The following is a 26,407-nucleotide window of genomic DNA, read 5'->3' as shown; positions in this document are numbered from 1 at the left end:
TTCCTGTCTGCCCATCTTTTTGATTGCTCAGTTTGAAAACAATCATTGATGGACAAATACTTTAGAAATGAGTAGACTAAAGTCAATAGCTAATGTTTCTCCCAGAAACTAAACAACATAGTTTGGGGGATATCAGGCCTACATCCTAACCACACTTTAAGGAAGTGATTTGCTAATTTTGAGCTTCCCAGGAGCAGCCCACTCCAGGAACCATTTTCCCAGTAATGTTTCACTGAGAAACTATTATATGCCATGGAGGAGTCAAAGATGAATTAAATCCAGTGCTATGCAGGAATGAGCTTTATAGTTGGAGAGAAAAGCCAACCTTACAGATAAAAAGCCTGTATACATACAACCTATGCTAAATTTAGGCAGATGATAAATGCTAGGAATGAAGAGGGAGAAGCTCCCTTTTGCCAGGAATGATCAAGCAAAGCTTTATGGAAACACAGGCTGTATGTGAAAGACGGGTGAATCTTTGCAGGTAGGAAAGGGCATGTCTGGCTGAGAACTGGCTTGATCATAGACTGGAAAAATGCAAGGCAGAGGTGAAGCAATAATACTAGATGTGAAAGGCTGAGAAACACAGGGAAGTGTTGCCAGTGTGCAGCAGAATCTCATCTTGTGCAAAATTGAATTAGGCAGACTTCCTTGCTCCTTTCTTATTCTGGGTAGCTACATGGGCAGCCTTTCCTCAGAGCATCTAACCTGACATAATTGGCTCATCTGCTGTGCTTCTAAGCCAAATAAAAATAATCAAACACATCGAAGATATTTTTGGGAGTCACCAGGTTAAAGCAAAGCCTCCGTGACTGACGGCAAAATACTGCATTGGCCAGGTCTCCACTGAAAAAACAGAGTAAATGATAGTATGATACATAATTTCAAGTTTTGTAAGACTCCAATTTCTGAAAAACTTCTGACTCCAAAAAATCACGTACTTCCTAAAGTGTTGCCAATGGAGGACCAAATCAAGGTTACGGCTGTCATCGTTATTTCTGTCTTTTAAGTTATTTGACCTGAAAAGATGATCCCCACAGGATTTCTGAGAGAATTCTACCTGAAAGCTTAGATTTCAAAAGACAACCTGCAGGAAGCTAAGTGTCACAAAACAAAATTTAAAACCGTCAGAACTTATTTCTCTAAAGACCCAGCTGCTCCTGTCAAGTCCTTTTTCATCTCCCCCTTTTGTCCCTTTACATACTCTTTTTTTTTTTTTTTTTTTTTTTTTTTTTGAGACGGAGTTTTGCTCTTGTTACCCAGGCTGGAGTGCAATGGCGCAATCTCGGCTCACCGCAACCTCCGCCCCCTGGGTTCAGGCAATTCTCCTGCCTCAGCCTCCTGAGTAGCTGGGATTACAGGCACGCGCCACCGTGCCCAGCTAATTTTTTGTAATTTTTAGTAGAGACGGGGTTTAACCATGTTGACCAGGATGGTCTTGATCTGTTGACCTCGTCGTGATCCACCCGCCTCGGCCTCCCAAAGTGCTGGGATTACAGGCTTGAGCCACCGTGCCAGGCCTACATACTCTTTTGTAAATTCCTTCTGATATCAATTATTGCAGGCAGTATTTTTACATCCATCGTCAGGAAATATTTTTTGGGAGACATTTTGAATCAACTAAAAGTATGTGTACTTTTAGTTGCCTTGACTCTATTTCAGATGTCTGTGATTAGTCAATGGCTGCTTTATTCCTCAGGACAAATAAATGAAGGAAGATAGCGACAAAGATTGACTGTCATTTGAGTGATGGAAGAGAAGCTAAGAAGTAGAGATACTGTGAGGGTACAGAAATCATAGGTTAGTAGACACTGAGAAAGGAAAACTTCCTATTTCCTAATGGGGCTTTTCAGGCTTATCTGACATTATCCGGATGTGTTTTCTAGTCTTTTCTAAAGGAGAAATTTTTATTCTTGGGTTGCTGAAAGCAAAGGACTAAAGGGATACAAGCAGCTCAATAGCAGCATAGAGGATTAGATTAGTGGAACAGCACTGCATACAGGAAACCTAAATCTAACAGTTCGGGCTGCAAGTCATTAGCCCAACACGAGCATGTAGGATTTGGAGGACAAAGTATAAATACTTTCAGTTTACACAACCAAGATTATAGGCTACCTTCCCAACTTCTAATTGAAGAGCACTGAAAACAGAGCTGTGAATACTTCATTTTTAAAACCTGACAAAATGGTGCTATTGACTACTTAATACAAAGATATATTACAATATATTTAGGTAAATATTAAGTCTAGCCTGGCCATAAATGTACATACAGAAAATGTTTGTAGGGAATTCATCAAAATCATGCCCATTTGCTGTTGTAGAGCTACAGTATTCTTCCACGGTGGTAACTGACCAGTGAGTTTCTACTGCCTACGATGGGACACAACAGTCATGGGCTGTCGCAGCTGCCTAAAGCCTGAGGCAGACCACATGAGAGCTCACTGTGACTTCTTGGATTCAGATTGGATAACCCAATTCAAGGATTAAACGTGTACATTTGTTGGGGGTGGGGGTGGGGGATGTTTTCCAGGAACTTGAAGAGTATGTGACACTATAAAAAATGGATGTTGGAAGACTAATCGTAGAAATTTGAACTGAGGGCCAATGTTACTTTGTGTAAGTTCACTCAGACATGTCAGAACATGCCCAAAGAAGCCTATACCTTGCTGCTGGGAAATGTAAAGCAGTTTGCATGTAGAATATGATAATAAATCATTTAAGAACCCACTAAAACTTTGCATTCTGTGATTTCGAATGTTACCACAATTCAAGTGAGACACCATGGACATTTTCCTTACATCTGAAATATGCAGTTGAATTATTCCTTGAATGTTTTCCCATTCTCTCAGATAAAATTATACTTTGTTTCATAGCATGTTTTTTTAACACTGAGTGTTCACATATTTATTTTCTGTTGAGTAAAACTGTAAAATCACTAGAGTTAAAAGAGGATATTAGTAATCATTTAATCCAATAAGCTCACTTTATTAAAGAGAGCTATTATGCCCAGGAGAAGTAATGACTTACCTAAGGTCAAAGTAGCAGGAAGGAATAGACCAGGGTTGCCCAGCTCCTAGTCCAGTGCTTTCATTACCATTCAGGCTGCTGTAATAAAATACCATAAACTAGATGGCTTACCACAATTTATTTCTGACATTTCTGTCAGAAGTCCAAGAACAGTCCTGCAGACTTGGTGTCTATAAGGGCCTGCTTCCTCACAGAGGGTGCCTTCTTGCTGTGTCCTCACATGGCAGAAGGAGCGAGGCCTCTCACTTGGGCCTCTTTTATAAAGGTAGTAGTCACATTGATGAGGGTTACCTAATCAACTCTCAAAGCTTTAAAACCATTATCTTAGAGGTTAGGATTTCAACATATGAATTTTAGAGGAACACAAACATTCAAACCATAGTACCAGATGTTTTATTAAATGAGGAAAATAACTTCCTGCTCCATAGTCATATTTTCTATTACATATTTCCCACAGCATCCCTAACTGCTCTCTGATAACATAGATCACAGTGTCCTTGTAATTACTTTTAGTTTTTTCAACTCCAAACAAAATATTGTAATTCCTAATCAAAGTAACACAATTATTTGAACATGTGTACAATAAATCCTGTCCATATTTACAAAGGCAGAATATAGTCATCATTTGTTCTGAATATATAATAGCGAATAAAGATTCAGCAGTATTGTATAATAGCTAATATTATATGAGACACTGCAGGAGAGATCAGCATGTGTGCTTTTAACTTTGTTTTCCAGGTCTATATTTTTCTTTCGTAAGAATTCAGAAAGTTAAATTACATACTTTAAGTTCAGGCATATGAAACGAAATAGTACTTAATGTTAAATCACAAAGATAAATATCAATGACCAATTTTAAGAGTGTCCAGAAATTTTTATTTTATTTCACAGCAATTTAAAAATACATATTTTATTGATATTAATACATATTCTTTATTAGTTTTACATATTGGTTCATGAAATAATTATATAAACTTCTTAAAAATAAAATCTATATTATAGCTTTTATTGAACTGCAAGAGATAAATTTTAATATTTATATATGTAAAATCTGTAAAAACAATACAATAATTTAAAAATTATAATTCCAACTTCCTGTTTTTTGGAATTATTCTGACATTTCTTCAACACTGAAGTCCCAACCTTCTCTACTTCTAGAAGATGAATAAGAAAGACGTGGAAGACACACTAGGCAGGTAATTATACAACACAGGTTCTAAGGGAAACCTGATCAAGGCCCTTAGCTTCTCTGGTTCTGTTGATTTCTCTATAGGGTGGGGATCGCTACAGTCCCATTTACTTAAAAGAAACTGGATTTAAACACCTGATCTGAAAGATGGTAGTACACTCTTGAGTAAAGAGGTAAAGCTTTTTTCTGTATTACAGGCAATTACTCAGACATAAAAGCTCAATAGACAATTAGGGGCTTGAATTGTGCAATGTTTTCCTATCTTCTCCAGATACAACCTCAATTACATTGTTGTTTAGCTTGAGATATTAATTGAATTCAACACTACTGTTGACTAAATGCCCTTTAGTTAGAAAAGGAAGAGGCTGAAGGGAGGGGAATAAAAAAAATTCTATTAACTAGGAGATATTTTGCACATAGAAATCTACAATTTCAAATATATCCAACCTCAAGAAACACTGAAATGAAGAGAATTTTAACATTTACAAGTCCACTAGTACTTTAGCAATTTATATCATAGATTAGTTAACTACAGGATGCTAGATTCTCATTTTTTCTGAATATTGTTTTAAACTTAAAGGTTAAGCGTTATTAACACAAACTAATATTTCATGCAAAAGTATCACTTTTATTATAAGTTTTTTCTTGTATGGAACTAATTTCCTTAAAAAATAGCTACTATGTACTGAAAACAGTATTATGCCAAATATTTCTACATATACAAGTTTCTAATATATGCTACCTATAAGCTACAGAAAAGAACCATCTAACAACAAGGCAGATTATATTCTTTCATTTCATCAACTGCCGTATCAAAAGTTACTTATCTTTGAAGGAAAATATTTTTTGGCAATAATTTTATTTCATTGGCAACTACTAACTGATTTATATCTAAAGTTTAGATGTCCTATTTAGCAAGCGAAGGATCTAAGAGACTAGAAAAGATTTCCATTTAACATATAATTTCCTATTATTGTCTATTTCATCTTATGACAAGACAAATTAATAAATATACTTTAGGACTGTGCTATTCAATACAGTATCCACTGGCCTTATGTGGCTAATGAGCACTGAAAATGTGGCTTGCCTAAATTAGTAAAATGCATACCAGATTTCAGAGAATTAGTATGAAAAACAATAGAAACTATCAAAATAAATCTTTATATCAATTACATGTTAAAATTATAACATTTTGAATGTATTAAGCTAAATAAAATATTAAAATTAACTTCAGCTGTTTCTTCTAGAATTTTTAAAATTACATATATCACTTACATTATTTTTCTACCCTACAGCATTGCTATAGAAGCAGCAGACTCAATTATTTATGTTAATATCCATCCCGACCCCCATCATTAAGCTTTTATATCATTATGGTATAAGATAACATATTTAATACATGATCACAAGATTCCTGAGCTTAGAATCATGAACACCTCCACTCTTCAAAACAAAATCAAACAAAACCTGTTGTAATTATCCTGGCAACAGTGATAAACTTTAGATTTGTGTTAGATATGAGTCTGCAAAAAAGACAAAAAGAATCTTTCGGAATGATGGAAATGTTCTAAATCCAGATTGTGCTGATGGCTTCACAATTCTAAATATGTATTTTAAAACTCACTGAATTAGACACTTGAAAATGGGTAAATTATATAATATATAAATTATATATCAATAAAGCTGTTTTTATTTTTCTAAAGTACACAGCTAGAGCCCAGCAGATTTAAGAGCCCATCTAGAAGCTGTACATATTTCTTAGGTGATTCAAACATAATTTTTAAATTCATCATTTTCACAAATAAAATTTTTCCATGAGGATAATTTTACCTAGAGTGGATCCATGTTTAATAGTAAATTATGTAATTACTCATTGGAAGTATATGTTGATAAGGACAAAGAGAGCACTAGAGTAGAAATAGTGGGCAGTTTATTTGCTTTTAGGGATCTCCAGCTCAGTTAATAGCCCTTATAGTAATGTATATACTATCTTGTCACAGATCCCTTACCCAAATTAGGCACCTTTGGAATTTCACCATCCTAGATGGAATAGTAGAATATGAGACTTCCTACTCTATACTAAAATAAATAAATGAACAAAATAGAAGTCAAAACTAACATTTACCCATTACCATGGGAAACTAAAACTAAACTACTGAGTTTTCTTTCACTATTGCAGAACGAATGAAAGGAACAGAAATCTAGTAATGCAAAAGTACATTCAATTTAGAAAAGGATACTGGTAATTAATAAGCCATTAAGAATACAGAATCCTTTGTGTATCCCTTCTATCAGAGCTTGATCAATGTCAATATTATGAGATTATTCACCAGGAACATTGTGGTGCTGCCACCTTTTGTTTTTTGAAATCTATCATCTCCAGTAGCAAAAAATACATAAAAACAAAAGTGAAGAACAGCTTCACTGTTCCATTTTGACAAAACGGGTATGAAGAACTATGATTTATTCTTTCTTTACACCCAGGAAAATCAATAAAGTAAAACACAGATCAAACTATCAGACACTTGAAACACTATATACTTTGTGCATTTTGTGGCCTGTTTAGCATGTATTTCAGGGCTCATTTTACCCATATTAGTAACAACAAAACAGTAGGCACAGAAATGCTAACACGTAAACAACTAACATTAAACATTGAAATGGATTTCAAGATGTGTGCACGTACACAAACAGATAAATATATACGAAGATTTGCCTGCAGACACTGAATTGCCTCAAGTTCTCATTTTAGAAGTAAACTAGATGGATAGTTCAAAACCCAAAGTCATTTAGAATGTGAAAATCATTTAGAAAATCTCATTTAAGGCAGCCACAAAATTAATTAGGGTACCCACAATACTCCATTCTAATTATTATAAAATGATATCTAGGCACTGGATAAATCTAAGAATGTATTTGTTCCAGTTACAGACTGACACTTTAAAGAGACTCAAAATTTGGACAGCAAAACTACACATTTTAAATTGGGGCCAGGAATCGGGGCTCATGCCTATAATCCCAACACTTTGGGGGGCTGAGGTGGGGAATCGCTTGAGGTCAGGACTTCAAGAGCAGCCTGGGCAACATAGTGAGACCACATCTCTACAAAAAATACAAAAAAGGAATAGCCATGCATGGTGGTGTGTACCTGTAGTCCAAGCTATTCAGAAGGGTGAGGTAGAATAACCCCTTGAATGGTCAGATCAAAGCTGCAGTGAGCTGTGATCACACCACTGCCCTCCAGCATGGGCAACAGAGTTAAGATTCTGTCTCAAAATTAAAAAAAAAAAAGAAAGAAAATGAAAATGCCCTCTCTTACATAGCTATTTACTTTAGGAATAAAACCAAATGTACTACTAAACCAAAATTATTTCAAATTTTTCTACAGGCTATGAAGAAGAGTAGAATCAATGATTTTTACAGGCCATGTGGCTGAGAGACAGAGTTGATCCATGGTCCTACAAGTTTGAACGCATTTTGCCTATCATAAAGCTTTTCGTAAATCACCATAGAAGTTGGTTAAAGTGCTTGCCATGGCTGTATCTACTGCAGACTGAGGAATCATCCCACGCAGATCTGTCTGAATATATCCTGTCAAAAGACTCTGGTTTGGGTTGTCCTTAAGTGGAACACAAAACCAACCACAGGGATGGTTATATCCTCGAACGAATTCTGGTCTCTTTTCATCCCAGTCAAGACTTATTCCTACAAGGCAATTTTAACAATAACACTATTAATAGCAACAACTGACATTTATATAAAACTCTCATTTAAAAACATTACCAGAATTCTTTTTAAAATATTTATTCTTATCCATATAGATGAAAATTAAACCCCAAGAGTAACCATGGCAGAATGAAAAAGAGACTTACCAAGGAGGATTCTGACAAGAGGCTGGCAGACAGGTAATGGGGAAACGTTAATCCCTTCAGAATACATGACATCATGTCATCTTAGTAACTCCTTGGAAGCTACAAATCTTGGTTGTAGCACCTAGGCCTCGAGGTGCCAATAATCAAATCCATGGTACCTCCTAACTATTCCCCACAGTGACTATCATATTATACTTTGGTACTTGCTAGTTAAGAATAATCAAGGAGATGTTTACTTACAACTGCTAACTCATGTATATATTATACACAAAATAATATTAATTTACCTATAGGTACATTTTAGGAAACAGGAGCCTTCCAATGACAGTATTCTTAATCTTGAAAAGAAAAATACAACAAAGCTCAAGGAAGGAAGGATATTCTAACACATACCAAATCTAGTTTTTCTGTGTATATGACCAGAAATTGTTTTCTAAGAGTGGCTTAGAAGAAAATCTATTTACAAGAACCCTTTCTTAGAGGCAGTCATGTGATCCACATTTGTCACCTCTGACCTAGAGGATACTATGTAACTGGGAACAAAAACCAGAAAGGTTTCAAAACTCTTCTGATACTGTTATTTTACTCCCTAGAGTTTAGCATTTGCAAAAAAATTTTAGTGATTGCAGAGTCAGAGTTGAAAATATATTTCACAAAGAAAGAAACATCCAGCCTAGAAAACACAAATATTTAAACCATACTGAAAAAAAAGCATAACGTTTTGAGATTATTACCACAAGATAAAAGCCCTTCTTTATAGCCCACAGTGTAGGAGAAATCAACAAATTCTCTTGGGGAAATTATATTCCAAAGCTGACCAGCAGTAGTGTAACGCATCACACAGCAATTCTGAAAAACAAGAGATAAGACAAGTATTACTACTATAGGAAACACACATATCTTGATATATCTCTGGAAAGAAACTAACATTTATTTAAAATGTTTCATAATTATAATAATTCTTACACTGATTCTAACAGGTCTAGATCCCTATGCTAAACCTCACTGCTATTGGATGGCCATGAAGAAGACACATAATCAAAATATAGAGGTACAAGTTATCCAGTATCCAAATTTCTAATTAAATACAGTCACCTTTTATTCTATATAACAACCCACATGGAATTAGGGGATATAGACTGCTTTAGTGTTCACAATCAAATTCACAAACACCTGGACTACGACATCAAACATTTTAATTTTAAAAAATCAAACATTAAGCAAGGAATTAATAAAAATAGAAACAGAGCTTGCTATTTTGGCTACATAATTTTAGAATATTTAAGGTAGCAGTTTTATCTTTGGTCTTTGATGCTGGCTTAGTATTACAGAAAAGCCACACACATTCACCTATACACCTAAATATGACAGTGGTCTTTTCAGAATTTTAGATTTCAGAATCTTAACAAGAGTTTTACAATTAAAGATGCTGAATATTTTTTTTAAGCAGCAAGGATATAGCTACTGTGGAAAACAAACTCAATCTAACACTCATTAATTAGTGTGAGGAAATGCCAACTTTTTAAGAGGCAGCATGGGACTCCCATGTGATATCTTTGTCATGACTACTATTCTCAAAGCAGTGAATATAATGAATATAAGTATGTACAAATCCTCAAGCTCATATACTCTGGCACACTCATGCACTCTCTCATGCACATACACACAGACTAAAGCAATATTTCTAAACAGATACCTCTTCAAAGTTCTCCAAAATATCCAATGAAGTCATCAAGCTGTCCCAATCCAAACGACAAGGCCCTGGGCGTATATGGTCTATTATACTATTGACAAGGTCTTCTATAACACCTTGGGCTTTGTAGCTGGAGGAAAAAAGTTAAAGTCAACTGCTGTTACAATAAAAAATTTCAGCATACCCTTATAGTATATAGGTAACCTTGAAAGTAAGAATAAAACTTAGGCCAGGCACAGTGGCTCACGTCTGTAATCCCAGCATCTGAGAGGCCGAGGCGGGTATATCACTTGAGGTCAGGAGGTTGAGACCAGCCTGGCTAACATGGTGAAACCCTGTCTCTAGTAAAATTATAAAACTTAGCCAGGCACAGTGGCATGCATGTGTAGTCCCAGCTACTTGGGAGGCTGAGGCAGGAGAATCGCTTGAATCCCAGAGCGGGAGGTTGCAGTGAGCCAAGATCATGCCACTAGGTGACAGAGTGAGATTCCGTCTCAAAATAAATAAATAAATAAATATAAAAATTCATGAAGGGTTTTTTTTCTAAAGGGAATAAATTCCAGTAAGTTTTCTGATAAATTATGTTCCACCAATCATTTTATCAGCATGTACACTTTAGCCTCAAATCTAATAAGGGAACTGAAGGCTATACTATGTATCATAATGAACATTAAGTCCCTTCATGTTATACAATAGCCAAAACAGTCTATAGAATGCCATAAGGTTTCCATTTATTTATATTCTTTTTTCAGTTATCCTCTGACATGTTAGCACATGAATATTTTTACCTCGACTTTTAAAAACTTTTTATTAGGAACAGAGAAATAGGGCAATAGAACAGAACACCAAGGAACTGATTCATAAATATGTCAGCACGTGACATATTTCAAAGGCAGCATTACTTATCAGTGGGGAAAAAATGTATAATTCCATAAATGGTGTGCCTAGATTCAATAGTTATCCTTATGGAGAAAATAAAACTTAGGTTCCTATTTCCACCACTCATAGTAATTAATTCCAGATAAATTAAATTTCTATGTAAAATAAAAAACTTTAAAATTTTGAGAAAAACATACAAGACACCATTTTTGTGACCTCAGACTACATAGGGATTTCTTGAATATGTAAAACACAGAAAAACACAAATAATACAAAAGATCAATTAAAATTAACATGCATACCACACAAGAAAAAATAAGTCATTTTTTAAAACTAGCCACAGATTGGGAGAAGGTAGTGCTACACATATAAACAAATAATTGTTATAGGGGATACATTGGTTCTATAAACCAATCAGAAAAAGAAAATCCATAGAAAAGATGGGCAAAGGACATAGTATGATTGACCTGAGATATAATAAATATATAAAAGATGTTCAACTTCACTGGTAATCAAGTAGATACTAACAAGAACAATCTCATTAATACCCTTCAGACTGACAGATGAAAAACTTCTAAGTAGTAAACAGTAAACTTAAACTGCTACTTTAGAGAGCAAGTTGGCAATGTCTTAGGAATGGAAGACATACATCCCTACGACCCAAAGAAAATTACACGTGTGCACAAAGAGGTAGATCCCAAAAGGTTTACTACAGCATTGTACTTTACAGAAAACAACTGACAACAGCCTAGAAATCTATAGAGAGGCGAATCTGCAAACACTGTAGTGTACTAACAAAGGGAAAATAATGGGTTTACATATGACAACATGGCTAAATCCTGAGAACATAATATGTCATGAAAACATAAAGGAAAATTACTAAACAAAATAGACACTTACAAACGCATACACATGAACATAAAAAACACACCAAATAATGCTTTTTATTGTTTATGGTTCTATAATGATGTGGCCGAAGTATGACAAAGGAACAATACACATAACTTCAGGACAGTAGTTACCTCTAGGGACGAAAGAAAGGAGATGAAATAAGAAATTAGCTTCAGCTCTACCAGTACCTTTTTATTTAAAAAACATCTGAAAATATTTAATCATGTTATAATCTCTCAAGCCAAACTTATATTATCTCCCCCATCGTAAATCTGCTCTCCCATTCTGTATTCTTTAACTTGGGGTAGGAGGTAGGTGGAAGTAATACAAATAAAACCTAGTCAAATTAGAATTCCTTAGATTCAACTATGACTCCTCTTCTTCTCTTAACTCCATTTCCATAGTCAGAAGTAATCAGTCACCACATTTTTTATCAGGAGTATTTCCTAAATATAAAGTACTTAGAGCAATATTTGGCTCCTATTAATGTTGGTTATCATACCACAACCATGACTATCATTAAATATTTCGCATTCATTTGCCCTTTTCTACTTCTGTGCTACTTTACTGCCTCATTTAGAGTATTTTGGGTCCAACTCATCAGTTCCTACTCTTTTGATCACACATCCCTTTAAGAATCTGAAAAAAAAAAAAAAAAACAACCCACCAGTTTTTCTCCTATGCATTTATGTGGTAGATATGCAATTCCTTCTGCCTAGGACGTGAAATACTTATTCTTAAGTCTTAGCTCAAATATTAGCTCTCTATGAAGTCTTTTCAGATCTCCAAGCATAAAGTTCCCTTGGCAGTGTTTACACTTTCAGCCATCACTGGGAATTACTGATTTTAAAAATTAACATCCGTATTTGCTTACAATGCTTAATCCACCTCCAATTTCCCTGTCCTTATCATAAATATTCTATCATTCAACTTTCTGGGAATGTTATCTTTGGCATTACACTTCAGAAGATTCTATATATACTAAAAGGGTCCAGCAGTTTTATTTTTTAAAATGGCTGAGTGTTAAGGATGTGAACATTCTACTCCAAGTATGCAAGGCGGCTATCTCTACAAGCTTTAAAAACAATATATTATTTTCTTACGTTATTAAATAATCTTCAAAAATGTGTTTTTTAAAGGCTATATCATGTCCTATCACAGATGTTTCATACTGAATCATCTATTATTGATTATTCAGGTTTATAATTTTTAATATTATAAATAATGCTGTGATAGAAGAGCAAGTACTTAAATCACTGTTATTTTTCTGATTAATTCTTCAACATAAGTTCCTAGGAAAAATGTTCTATAGCATTGAGTAAATGTAGAATATTAGAAGAGTCATGTATATAATGCTAAAAAAAATTCAGATTTTATCAGCCATTTTATATCATTATTTATGACCTCCTCACCACCAACTCAGTCCACAAAGGACATGGACATTTTTAAGGCTCTAAATTCCATAAGGCCAATATGCTTTCCAGAAAGTTTAAAAAACATCGCCAGATGCAGTGGCTCATGCCTGTAATCCCAGCACTTTCAGAGGCCTAGCCGGGTTGATCACTAAGTCAGGAGTTCAAAACCAGCCTGGCCAAGATAGTGATACCCCGTCTCTACTAAAAACTACAGAAAAATTAGCTAGTATGGTAGCAGGCACCTGTAATCCCAGCTACTCAGGAAGCTGAGGCAGGAGAATTGCTTATACCCAGGCAGCAGAGGTTGCAATGAGCTGAGATGGCACCACTGCACTCCAAACCTCGGTGACAAAGTGAGACTCTGTCTCAAAAAGAAAAAAAAAAAACTTAAAAAGCTATATCCTACTAGCAATAACTACTTAGTGACAATGCATATAAGTTTTGGAAAGTCTTAAGAGCTACATAAATCTATAAAAATGTACTTACAGATATCCATTAAATTCTTCTGAGGGTTTTCTCCAAACAGTTACATCTTTCTACAAAAATTAAAACATTATATGATAATAATTACATAGGTGGAACCGTAGACACAAAACTGACAATTTTATAAGTCTGGAGAATTTGTCTTTGCATTAAAATATAAGTTCAGTACATTTTCAGAATACATAAAAGTCATCTATACCATAAAAGGATTTGATCTGAGTTTCTTCTGTATCCTAAAGTTCTTCACATTGTAATTAAATTACAGACCTTCAAATAATATTTTCAGTAGCATTTAATGAGATCCAAACACTGTAAGAGTCAATGATTACTCTATCTTAGTCCAATCTTATCTATTTACCATTACCAATGCATTCAGACGACACTAGAAATACTAAATATTTCATTCTAAAATTGTTCAAAACTTTAAAACAATTAAACAACATTTATTACGATAGTTTTACCATGAGTTAGTCCCTACATTTTTTTTTCTCATCATTTCCCAAGTAATTCTGAATATCAGAATAGCTAGAGCACTTAAATAGAAGTGTCCTGGGTTCTAGAATTAGTTCTAGCAACACTCCACTCACCCATGTAATAGTTTGGCCAAGTCATATTAGTAAAAAGAAATACTGACTAGCTACCTTCGCTACCTTCATAGGCTTTTGGATATATCTGAAACTATTCTAAATTATCAAGTACTACACTTTCTTAAATTGATAATGAAACATTTTTATTTGCTGACTTAAGAGGGTATTCTTTAGGCTCTAGTTCTCACAAGCCTATCCTCTTGTCTAAAATCCAAAGAGCTAACAAAAGCAGTACAGGATTACTACTAATACATTTCTTCCTCTGTGTGACATTAGACTATCAATTCTATTAGCTCCATTATTTATCTTGCATATCCATCCAAAGTATGGTCTTTGTCCATATTGTTCCATATAATTTTAAAAGTCATCAACTAATTCATTGGATAGAAGATATACCCCAAACAGAAGTAACTGAACTAATTCACCGTTTTCTTAGCAACTCGCCACTTATCTTCTTCAATGCTGTGGTACTGGATGAGAGTGTTTTTAAGTTTAGTTGCAAGAGAAGCAACATCAGACAGTCCTTCCATTTCTTCTCTCTGTTATGGAGACCAAGATTAGTATCAGCAAAAACCACAATTTGAGGCAATAGACCAGTGGGTCTCAAATCTGGCTTCACAATATAGTAACCTACCAGAGCTATAAAAGATAGCTACCCTCACCCCAAATCAACTAATCACAATTTCTGAGAGTAGGACCTGGGCATCATTTTTTTTCTAATCACACCCAAGATGAATGACCAATAGCCAGAGGTGAGAATCAGATTTTTTTTTTACAGTTATTAAAATCACTCATATAAAAGAGTAAAAGGGAAGGCAGGAGGAGGGGGAAGGGATTGCATCTCTCTTGTATGTATGTTTTTCACTCTCAAACATTTACCTCCAGTCCCCATCGTTCCAATGGGCTCAAAAGTCCCAGATCCAGAAGCCTACTGAAAGCTTCAAGACTAAAGAAAATCTCTTGACTCCCCTGGCTTCCCTCAGTTTGCCACAGTATTCCTCATTTTATCAATTTACTATTAAAATGGCAATTGAGCCCAAGTTCTCAAGTCAAAAAGCTTGGGATTACCCCTAACAGGAATAGGTTCCTTTTAACACCATCATACTTCATTGTCTAGTGCTGTAGTCCCACTGACTTTCTTTCTGTCCCTCACACAGACCTAGCTTATCACTGACTTGGGGTCTCTGTACTTTATATTTCTCTGCCTGAAAGGCTAGATCCCAAATCTTAGCATCACTAATAACAATGTAATGCCAATTTCAGTTTAAACCTCCTATCCTTCATAAAGCCTTCTGCAAGTTACTGTTATATCTTTTCTTCATGTGTTTATCATTCTCAGACAATATAATAACTTGTTTATTCTTAGGTGTTCGATTCTACTCTTTGACCACCTCATTCCTAACGAATAGCATAGAGGTTCTTGTCTTACTCAACACTATATCTCTAACGCCTAGAACACTGCCAGGCACATAGTAGGCCCTTATTTTGTTGATGTGTTATTGCTTCAAAACAAAAATTACTTGGTCTTTGTCTTCTTTTGGTGCCAGGACACCAATTTCTTCACATAATTCCTACTTTTCGCTATTCTATCTCTACTCCTGCCACTCTTCAGTAAAAGGCTAAAGGAAGAAAAAGTTTTAGGGGTAAAGCTGACCATTACAGAACCATAAAATTGCTGGAAAGGAGGTCAAGAAAACATTTAAATGAAATCTCAAGCCTCAGCCTCTATGGGAATAAGGTTGACAATGGCAACCTTACAGATGCAAACATCAGAGTCACCTTCTTATGCTTTGTAGTAGTTGTTGCTGTTTTAGATGTTAGATTTTAGGGCCCAGTGCCAAATAGTGTGATTCAGTGGCTTTGTTCTGGAATGGGTCTCAGAAATGTAGGTCCTTTAAAATAGTCTCACTAATTATTCTGTTGCCTAGCCAGGGTTCAGAAATAACTGATCTAAAAACTAAAGTGACTGAAATAAATTAAGGTTGTAGCCAATATTTAAATACCACTAATTAGAGCATATAAGCCATTAAAATTCATAAATACTAAAATTATATAGAAACATGGGAAAGTATACTTAGAAAATTCAATATACCTTTTAGGATCTATATAAGTGATGCAAAACATATAATAAGAATAGATCTAATCCATGGATGGAAAGTTGATGAGCTCATTCAAAAACTCTCTCAGTCAAGAATATACCCAATTTCATTCAAGAGGCTGTCAACTTGATAGCCAGTACAATGACTTTATTCAAGAGTATGCCATAAACAAGCACAAGTTCTTGCAGAAGGCTTGTAAAAGAGATTTAATTTATCTATTACTAGGATCACTATAATTAAACATATTATTTAAACCCAAAGGTCACCTACTAGATTCCTGTGGTTGGCAGATAAGAGTGTTTACCCAAAACTTTTTTATAGAAATCAAAGATGACATGGAAAGTTATTATTATCAGAAGGAAACATTATCATTGGGCAAATCAGTGCACAGAAAGTTACCTAGAAAGCTACCTAGAAAAGACGAGAATCTGCAACTTTAAGGTACTTGGTAATCATTCATTCATAAGGATCAGCATAAAGTTCAAGCTCCTTACTATAGCTTACAAGCCCTTTTATGATGTGGCATATTTTCATTACCTAATTTCCACTTATCTTTCTTGGACTCTCCTGAACCTGGGTTAGTTACCCCTCCAGTATTTTCTGACAGCAACTCTGTACTGTAATTATTGACTTGCTATCTTCTCTCATTTAACTGTAAAATCTTTGGGGGCAGGAATTGTGGCTTGTTCAATGTTATTCTCTTTCTGTCTAGCATTCAGTATGAACACAGTGAATAAAAAATGGAAAAATATATAGACAATAAACTACTATTCTCACTTATGGAACACCTCAAGATTATCTGAGTATGCCCACTTACACTAGAGCTTCTGAAAACTAAAACTTCCATTACCATAATGAAACACAATTTCTCAAGGAGGTCTACTAGTAAATATTTATCAAACATCTATCATATACCAGGTCCTAGAACTACAGAAACAGATGGAATCCAGTTTTTACTTTCAAGGTTGACTTATTCTACCCTTAAGCTTTCACAGAAATAACAACAAAAACTAAAATATTTTAAAATTCTATTAATAGTTTTTTTAAGCATGGTGCAGTGGGAGGTAGGAAAGGAAGAGAAAGAAGTACAAAATCAGAATGCTCTCTCTCTGATTAAATATATCCAGCAACATATTCAACCAGGCAGTTAAGTCTTGCGTGGATTATTTTCATCAAGATTAAGTCCATCATGAAATAATGGTTGCCATCAAAACTGCTACCTCTGTGTAAGCAGGCATAATTAAGCATCTCTCAAAATAGGAATCTATTCTAGAACCAAGAAGTTAGGGGGAGAATATTGGGTTATCAAGGTCTTGGCTCTCTCTCCTTATATAACAGGGTACTGACATTAATTGAAAGGAAAACATGTAATTTGACTTCCTGCAATCTCCAACTGTGGAGAATGTCAGGAAAATGCTTTAAATACCATTCTGAACTTCCTTTTACTAATTCAGTCTTTTATTCCCTTATCTTCACCTTATATCAGGAAATTATCCAACTCTAACATTTACATGTCAGAGAGAACAGGCACCACTTAACCTTATCAGAATGTAATAGCTTCATATAAAAGATTTTATATCTTTGTCAGTCCCATGGCCAAATACTGAGTAATGTCCACCTCCATGTTTTTTCCTTAAACTAACCTATTGATCACTATGTGGTCAGTCCTTCTGGCTGCTTTCTAGAAGGATTGTATTGTATTATTTCATTTAATACAACAGTAAGAGTCCATCTATCATTGTCCCTGTTTTACAGAAAGCGAAAATTGCAACAGAGAGGTTGAATCACTTGTCTAAAATCACACAGCTCATAAGTGATGGAGCCAGGATTCCAACCCAGGGGATCTGACTTCAGAGCCTAAAGCTGTCTTGTAAAACTGTGGAAGCTGATCACAGGCTGGAAGAGACTTCACATAAAAAACCTGGGCCCATCATGAATTTGTCAATTTTTTTCTTTTTTGGTGACAAGGGTCTTGCTCTATCACCCAGGCTGGTGTGACTACAGGTGCACACCGCTGCAACCAGCTAGTTAAAAACAGTGACACTAATTTGGTGAGAAAGTATGAGTTAATACATTTATCAGGGACCTTGGAAGGCGGTAAGCCCGGGGAAAACTTTGTCTCTAGTCATCAGCATCACCTCCGCGAAGCCTGGTGGGACGCGGCTGCCCCTGCGCTGTCTGTGCACCTAAGAACCAGGAAGCGCGGTGCCCTCCTGCGAACAGGACTGCCCCAAATCAGGCGGGATTACCACCGCCCCTCTCCCATTTGACAGCTGAGGACACTGAGGCCTAATGGCGTCCAAGTACTTAAATAGGTGGGCCGCGTACAGAGGCGAGTTGTAAGCCCTTGGATCCTTCCTGCTCGCCCCGTCCCCTCCGTGGGGCTCAGTTTTCTTTCTCATCTGTAAGGTTCACTCCCACCCGGACTCCAGGGCCCGCCATCCCCAACATCCACCGCGGACTCCCTAGTCCCAGGTCCAGAAGACGCACCTGGCCGGGCGCCCCGGCACAGTCGCCCTCCCCACGGGCCGCCCCACTCCCGCCGCGGCTCGGTGGCTCTCCCCACGGCTACCTGAGGTGAAGCAAGAACGTGGAAACAGCCACCGCGCGATCCCCAGCACCTCACACCGCTCTCAGCAGCACCGATCAGCCTCCCGGCCCGCCAGGGCGCAGACGACAGCAGCCAACGGGCAAGTCCCTGCTGGTCGCAGCCAACTGGAAGGCACCCAGCACCTCAGGGTAAGGCGGGCCGAGCCCCCAGTCCCGCCCCCTGGCTGGGACCCGGGCGCTCCCGGGGGCTGGGAGGAGGTGGCCGGAAAACGTGCGCTCGCTCGTACGGGCTGGCGCGGGAGCGTGTGGAGCGCTGATTGGTCGCCGATAAATGGAATGATTCCGCGTGGGTGTGGGCTGGCCCGAGCCGCGCCAGGGTGCCCGGGAGGTCTGGGGTTGCCTGCAGGTTTGCATTGGTGTGGTTGTCCTCTAGGCACTTAATTGTGAAAGAACTTTGCCAGGCAGTAAACCGACTGGGAGACAGAAAAACGGAAGGCGAAGTGAAGGATCACAGTGAAGGATAAGGCTGGTCCAAATTCATCCCGCTTATGGATATCGTAGTACCACGCCACTGCCCTGCTTCTCCCAGGACCCACTCTAACCCTAACCCTAGCCTTGCTTATTTCTCAGATAAGAGAAAGCCCATGCAGAGGAGGACGAGCTCTCTGCCTCCTGCCTAGCCGGACTCAGAACTGAGAAAGCTGGGAAGGAAAATGAAACTCACTGCCACTGTGTGAATTGACCTTTAGCCAAACGTGTGTGTGTGTGTGTGTGCGTGTGTGTGTGTGTCCACCATCAGATAAAAGAGTTTACAGGGCAACCTTAGAAGTAGAGAAAAGGAGGGAGTGTGACAAGTGGATTTAGCAACTGCACAGTGTTGGAGTTTCCATCTACTCGGAAATGAGAAACATTTCCAGTGGCTGTGAAGTCACCCATCTGATGGAAAGCTTGGGAAACGGTGAATTTCTTCCTTTGCCAAAGTAGCTATGATGCACTGATTAGCCAGGTTTGTTTTGTATGCAAATTCCATTTACTAAGATACATAGTTTGAGAACCAAAAGCAGGGAGGAATGCAATGCTAACCGTTAGTCATTTCTGAAAGACTTGCAACGAAAATAAGTAATACTCCATATATTTTTAAGTCACTCACACCAAATGAATTACCAAATACTACTTGCTAGTTATTTTTTTAACCTTACTTCATCATCTATATGTAAAATAAATATTTTGTGTTATTTCATGTAACATAATAACAGAAAATTTCTTCGTATGTTGTAAAGCTCCTTTCACTTGCAAATTATTATTGGCCAAGTATTGAGGTTCTTTGGATGGATGAATGGATGGATATGTAGATAAATAATTTGAAATGGTAGGGGAAAGTGCTATGGATTAAGTTGTACATATTTAATATCTCCTTGAATCCTCTTAACAGCCTCCTAAGGTAGGTGAGTTTTTACAGGAGAGGAGCCACAGACATAAATCTTAAGGCAGGTTGCTTAATTACTGAGTGAAGAAACTGGAATTTGGCCGAGGTCTGCTGGACTCTGAAACTGGAGCTCTTAGTCCCCATACAATTCAGATGGTGCTTGATAGCTTTGTCAAGGCACCTGTAAAGACCACTGGGGACCAGAAATGAAAGACCTAATTCCTACTATGAGAATTTACACAGCTTAATGGTGGAGAGGATTAAGTCCACATATATATTTCAAAAAAGTAAAAAAGTTGTATCTCTCATTATTAGGATTCAGTTCTGGATACACGGCTCCACAGGAGGATGCTGTATATTCTCTTGGAGGATGCTGTAAAATATGTTTTAAACAAAATTAACTTGGGTTTTGTTTGTGTGTGTGGACAGCCGGAGTCATTACATCACATATATGCCCCCATGGGATTTCCTGTCCTCCATCTAGTTTCTGGGAGGCTTTCATTTCTTTTATTTTTGTTCTTCATCTGTTGCTGTTTTTCTTGGTCAGAATGAAGTGTGGGTAATTGCAAGCCACTCTATCTCTATCAAAGTAGAATGCTACTAACAGCAAAACTGCAGATTCAGAAATACGTACATTAATATATCATCTGGAGCTATTTTTTAAAGTTTACTATAGTCCAAGCACAGTGCTGAGCATTTTACATTTTACAGCAATGCCTGATAATAGGCAGGTATTATTATTATTTTCATTACACACATGAGAGAACTGTAGTATGTAAGGCAGCAGATAGATCTCCCCTACAAATAGTTCGAAAATGGGAAAATAAGGTTTCCATCTAGAATTCAAATATAAGGGAGGCATATAATGAATTTGATCAGCTATATGGAAACTTACCCTAAAGAGACAAAACAGCTGCCCTGCCAAGTCCTGACTATAATCTACTGAATATATTAGCACATCTAAATAAAGAATTTTCAAGAAGAAAAACATTTAAAAATTCCAAAACACAGAAATAATATATCCACATTTTCTAACCTGGGCAATAAATCCAGAAGTAAACAAAACAACACATTCACAGATATCCCCAATTATTTGAAAATTTCTAGACATCTGTCCCCAAACCCATTGGTTAAAGAGAAAAGTCAAACACTACATGCTGAAGAATATTAACAAAAATATTTTAAAATGTTAATAACAATAATAAAAATCAAAACACTATATATCAAAGCCTTAATTTAATTCAACAAATTTAATTCAACAAATAGAGGTCTGCTACCTGTATCAAGGACTGAGGGTATATTGTATCTTAACTGAGAGCTATTTATTTGCAACCAGAAGAAACTCAACCTGGATTAACCTAAAAAAAAAAAGTGTTCAAAGGATATAGAAATATCTTATAAAAATTTGATACTCAAAATCAGGGCCACGGACCAGCAGCATTGGTATTACCTGGGAGCTTATCAGAATTTCAGAATCTCAGGCCCTAACTTACTGAATCAGAATCTACATTTTTAAATGACGCCTGGATGATTTTATGCACATTAAATTTTGAGGCTGGACGTGGTGGCTCATGCCTGTAATCCCAGCATTTTGGGAGACTGAGGTGGGCAGATCACTTGAGGTCAGGAGTTCAAGACCAGCCTGGGCAACATGGTGAAACTCCCTCTCTAGTAAAAATACTAAACTTAGCCAGGGATGGTGGTACACACCTGTAGTCCCAGCTACTTGGGAGGCTGAGGCATGAGAATCGTTTAAACTCAAGAGGCAGAGGCTGCAGTGAGCCAAGAGCATGCCACTGCACTCCAGCCTGGGGGATAGAAAGAGACCCTGTCTCAAAAAAAAAAAAAATTTTTTTTTGAGAAATACTATTATAGAGCACAAGGGCTTGATGTACAGCTAAGCCTCAAAATTACTGAAGCCAGAATTTAGCCATCGAGAACTAAGATTGTACAAATTCATTGAACTGTACATTTAAGATATATACACTTCATTGTACCTCAATTAAAATCATACCTAAATTAAAAAAGAATCAGTCAACCAAAAAGTTAGAGAAAAACATCAGAAGGAATGAATTAACAAATACACAAACAAAAAATCGGGGAAAAAATGGAAAGCCAAGAGACAGGAGAATTAATTTTAAAATTACATCACATGTGTGCTGATAGGTGCAGCAAACCACCATGGCACATATTTGCTTATGCAACAAAACTATACATCCTGCACATGTATTCCAGAACTTTACATTTAAAAAAATACATAATTTTTTAAAAAATTTTTGTTGGGGATTGGTTTGACCATTAGAAAATAGGTAAATAAACAGTCTAATAGAGAAGAGGAAACAGCAAAGGAAAAAAGCAAAAAGTCAAGTAATTATGACTAAGAAAGGGGAAGGCACATAATTAAAGAGTAAATTAAAATAGTAAGTATTTGTGAACTAACAAATTAAATCCACGTGAATGGATACTACTTCTAAAGAAATACAAATTACCAAAATTTATACAAGAAGAATTTTGAGTTACAAAGTGTAATACACCTGTAAAAATAAAAACTATGAGAATGTTAAAGACAAACTACGGCTCAGAAAAGGTCCAGAGGATTTTACATGATAATTTTCAACTCCTGAAGAAACTAGTCATTCTATTTCTATTAAAACTGCTTTTAGAACATAAGTTTTAAAAATGTAGTTTCTTTTCATAAATTGAGGGTTTGCATTACTCTGATACCCAAATAAGACACTTAAAAATCTTAGTAATGTATTTTGCCATGATGTGGTAACTGGCGTCAGACTTGTTCTCCTATCTCCTCAACTAAACTTACGAAAAAAATGGTTTCACACACTGAGAAACTGGCAATGCAAGGTTTTGATCCCTGGAGAAGGGAAACAAATGAAGTGAACACCTATATATCTGAACCGGGAAGGGCTTGAAGTGTGTTAACTACTGAAACTTTGCAAAATGATCAAAAGGAAAAAAAATGAGTCTGTCACTGTTCCTAATAAAAAGGAGAATGGCATCAGCTGCAGAGGAAGTATGTCTCCAGACCTCAGAGGCTGAGGACTAAATAGATAATTTATTACAGGACACAGAATCAGTCGATCATACACTAAAATATCCATGGAACTTATGTTTTCACTCACATTTGTGCTATCTGTACTGTTGTTAAACACATATGCTCAATTGTTTAAAAAAAGAAGCATACTTTTAAGAAAAATTAGGGCAACTAAATAGTAAAACACACTATACTCATGTGTAGAAACCATTCATGTTATGAGATCATATTTAAAACAAACAGAAACAAAAACAAGCAAACAAAAATTCAAATTTACTTTTTCATATATATCAAAGTACTTCAATGAAAGCCAATTAACAATATTATAATCCTCATAAATTTTATAAACAGCTGACACCAAATCCTCCATTACAGATAACATCTATCACATGCTTGATATATAGTCCAGCCATTGCACTAAGTAGGTATTATCATAATCCTTATCTTGCATCTTACAAAATTGAAGCTTAGAAATCTTAAGTACTTACCGTAAGGTCGTACAGCAAATGAGTGGCAGAGGTCAGGTGTGATCCCTGTACTCTTATTCACTATACTATTCTCCCTCTCAGTATAAAATCTGACTGTCAGAGCAGGGCAGCAATAGGATAAACTAGACTGGGGCTACCTGGAACTTCCAATTGGGTGTGAGAGGCCATGCTAGCTCACAGGCACTGTATGACCTGCAAAGCTGAAAATATTGCTACCTGATCCTTTCTAGAAAAACGCTGCTTACCTCTGCTCTATTTTACAAATCTACATTTAGGATTTAAATTTAAAGAGATAAAACCAGGCTTGATACACATCTGAGAGCTCTTATCTATTTCGATCAAGGGTATCAGAAAGCATGGGATGGTGAAACCACTTGAGAAAGAACAAGGTATAAGAGAATTCAGCTGGGCCGGGGTTTTTATCTTATAAAGTCAATTGCTCCAGAGAATGAACTCTGTTAACCATCAAGTTACATTTGCAAATATTCTAGCTCAGAGAACACTGTAGTACACCTGAATGAGCAAAAGCTCAAAGTGATTGTGACATAGTTTGCTTTTACATATCTGATCTTGTAATTCTGATTGTGACATAGTTTTCTTTTGTATATCTGATCTTATATTTCAAGGAGGGCACTTGTATTATACTTCCATAAGTCTGCCAACTGTTAAGGACTCACTCTGTGCCAAAATAATCTTCAAATGTTTACATTCACAATTTGACTACTCATTCTTCAATATCTCCTTTCCCCTTTCTCTCACAAAAATAGAACTCTGGATTCTAGAATCGATTGATGTTCTATTCTAGACATCATTGTTCAGAATGACAGACATTGCTCAAACACTCTTACAGCTACAGCACTGGATTGCCTTAGGTTCTGCTAATCAGATGCATGCATGAGAGATGTGCAAGGTAGAAGTCGTGGTTCTATTGCTTCTGGAGTTATGCCCTGGGTCTCACTGTCCCCATCCCCTGCCCTGGCTCAAAACTGCATTATGATCATGACGGTTTTCCAGTATCTATAGCAACACCTGCATTGGTGGCCCCGCTCTGTTGTATTGTTCGCAAAGCATTCTTGGAGTGTTTCTTTAGCCCTCCAGCTGATTCTCTAAGCCATAACAAAACCTATAGTAAATCCTTTTCTGATTAAACTAGCTAGAATGAATTCTGTTCTCTGCAAATGAACTCTGAACAACACAAAACTGAGAGTTTAGAAATAGGGCGCTGCCCTAAAAGATATTAATGCACATTTCATTGTCTTAGCAGGCCAGGCAGTAGATGGTGAGAACAAACATAGCAGTCTGGAAAACTGGAGACCCTGGTTATTTAGTGGCAAAGTACTGAATAAATCACTGCTTAAATTGCCTTGGAAAGGAGATTACCTGCTTATCAAGTCTGTAGCTATAGGCTACATATATAGAATAATCTATATTCCCTTTATCTTCCTTGCAGCCTGGCTAGATCTACATATAGTTCAACTCTCTTTTGTAAAACTTTGCTGAAAGTAGCAGTAGCAACCAATTGACATCAACTGAATTTTTCCAATTGTATCTCTTGGACAGGGTATGAATTATTTTCTGTTTGGGGAAAAAGGCACTCAAAGGTAATGGGGATGGGAAAGGGCTATCTATGGCAGAGACTGCTAGATATCCTTTAATTACGGTTCTCCCCGTCTTTTCTAATCTATACCCGCAGAACTCCTGAATTTTATTTAAACACAAGACCACTCCAAATAAAGGCTGTATTTCTGAGCCTCCCATGCAGCTAAAATTTTTGTTGTGACTTGGTTTCTACCAATCAGATGCTCTCTTGAAATATTTGAAGGTGAGACATAGACTGAGGCAGTGTAGAGATCTCTGTTTTGTGGTGGCTTTTTGATCAGGGAGGCTTTCCTGATCAGGGTAGAGGCAAAGTAGGTCCAGAACTGGCAACCACAGCAGCAGCTTCCCAAAGGGACAGGCAGCTTCCTGAACATAAGAGGCAGGACATCCCATGGTGGCCCAGTTTTATGGTGTGACTCTCACATTTATTTTAGAGAGCTGTACCTCCAACCTGTTTCATCAGTCTTCCCTACAATTCTAGAAGACATTTAAGACCCTCTAGAAAATTTCTTTTCGACTTAAACTGGCAGAGAGACTATGTTTTCTGCAACGAACTTATCTAACACAGTTTAAAATGATTGTTCTCATTTTGGGAGGAGGGAATAAGGCTTAGGGGTGGTAGTGAGCTGGTAAAGCAGCTCTCTGGGGAAAAAAGTGCCCTTCTTTGTAACACTTGCCCCCAACTCTGGTGAATACTCCCACCAACACTAGTTTCAAACCCTCAAAGGTCGTACAACTTTTAGGCAAGTCTCTTGAATACTTAGCAATTGGCTCTCACAAGCTGGCTCCTGCTTCAATGCACCACTGTATGGAGAGTTTAAATAGCTTTCCCAGGCTCACTAAACCAGTAAATGTTTAAGAAAAAGATCAAAAATAAAATGCTATTTATTCTGTCAGAAAAAAAGTTATACTTTATCAAGAGAGTTTTTTGCTGAAAACACTAAGCAGAAATTCACAACATGTAGTATAAATGCCTTCAATGTCTTCGCTTCAGTGAATTAGCTAATAAGTACAAAGGCAGAGGTGGGGAAGTTTTTAGTATCTTAAAAGCTTTAGGTAGATTTGGATGGGTAGCACTGCCAATATTATTACATGCACATAGCATAAAAGGGATTTAAACAATTTAAGATGATAAAATTTGCAGATGGGACTTAAGGAGT

General features: G+C 36.7%; 1 protein-coding gene across 2 annotated transcripts; it reads right to left on the bottom strand.

Moving 5' to 3' along the window:
* Positions 1–3,880: 3,880 nt before the first annotated feature.
* STARD4 (StAR related lipid transfer domain containing 4) lies at positions 3,881–18,928 on the bottom strand. 2 transcript variants are annotated; one of them, XM_035291100.3, is made up of 6 exons: positions 18,708–18,928; positions 14,433–14,575; positions 13,453–13,502; positions 9,785–9,911; positions 8,823–8,937; positions 3,881–7,921 (listed from the first exon to the last, which is right to left on the bottom strand). In XM_035291100.3, the coding sequence occupies exons 4-6, from the start codon at positions 9,818–9,820 to the stop codon at positions 7,701–7,703; spliced, it is 372 nt and encodes a 123-aa protein (XP_035146991.1). In that variant the 5' UTR covers positions 9,821–9,911; positions 13,453–13,502; positions 14,433–14,575; positions 18,708–18,928; the 3' UTR covers positions 3,881–7,700. The 2 variants fall into 2 exon arrangements, with proteins under 2 accessions (XP_035146991.1, XP_002744763.1); XM_002744717.7 differs by having other exon boundaries at positions 14,462–14,575.
* Between the last annotated feature and the right edge of the window lie 7,479 nt (positions 18,929–26,407).

The sequence above is a fragment of the Callithrix jacchus genome, chromosome 2 (genome assembly GCF_049354715.1).
Source record: "Callithrix jacchus isolate 240 chromosome 2, calJac240_pri, whole genome shotgun sequence".
NCBI classification, from domain to species: domain Eukaryota; kingdom Metazoa; phylum Chordata; class Mammalia; order Primates; family Cebidae; genus Callithrix; species Callithrix jacchus.
Note: the sequence above shows the minus strand (reverse complement) of the source record. Positions and strands in the feature narration are given on the sequence as shown.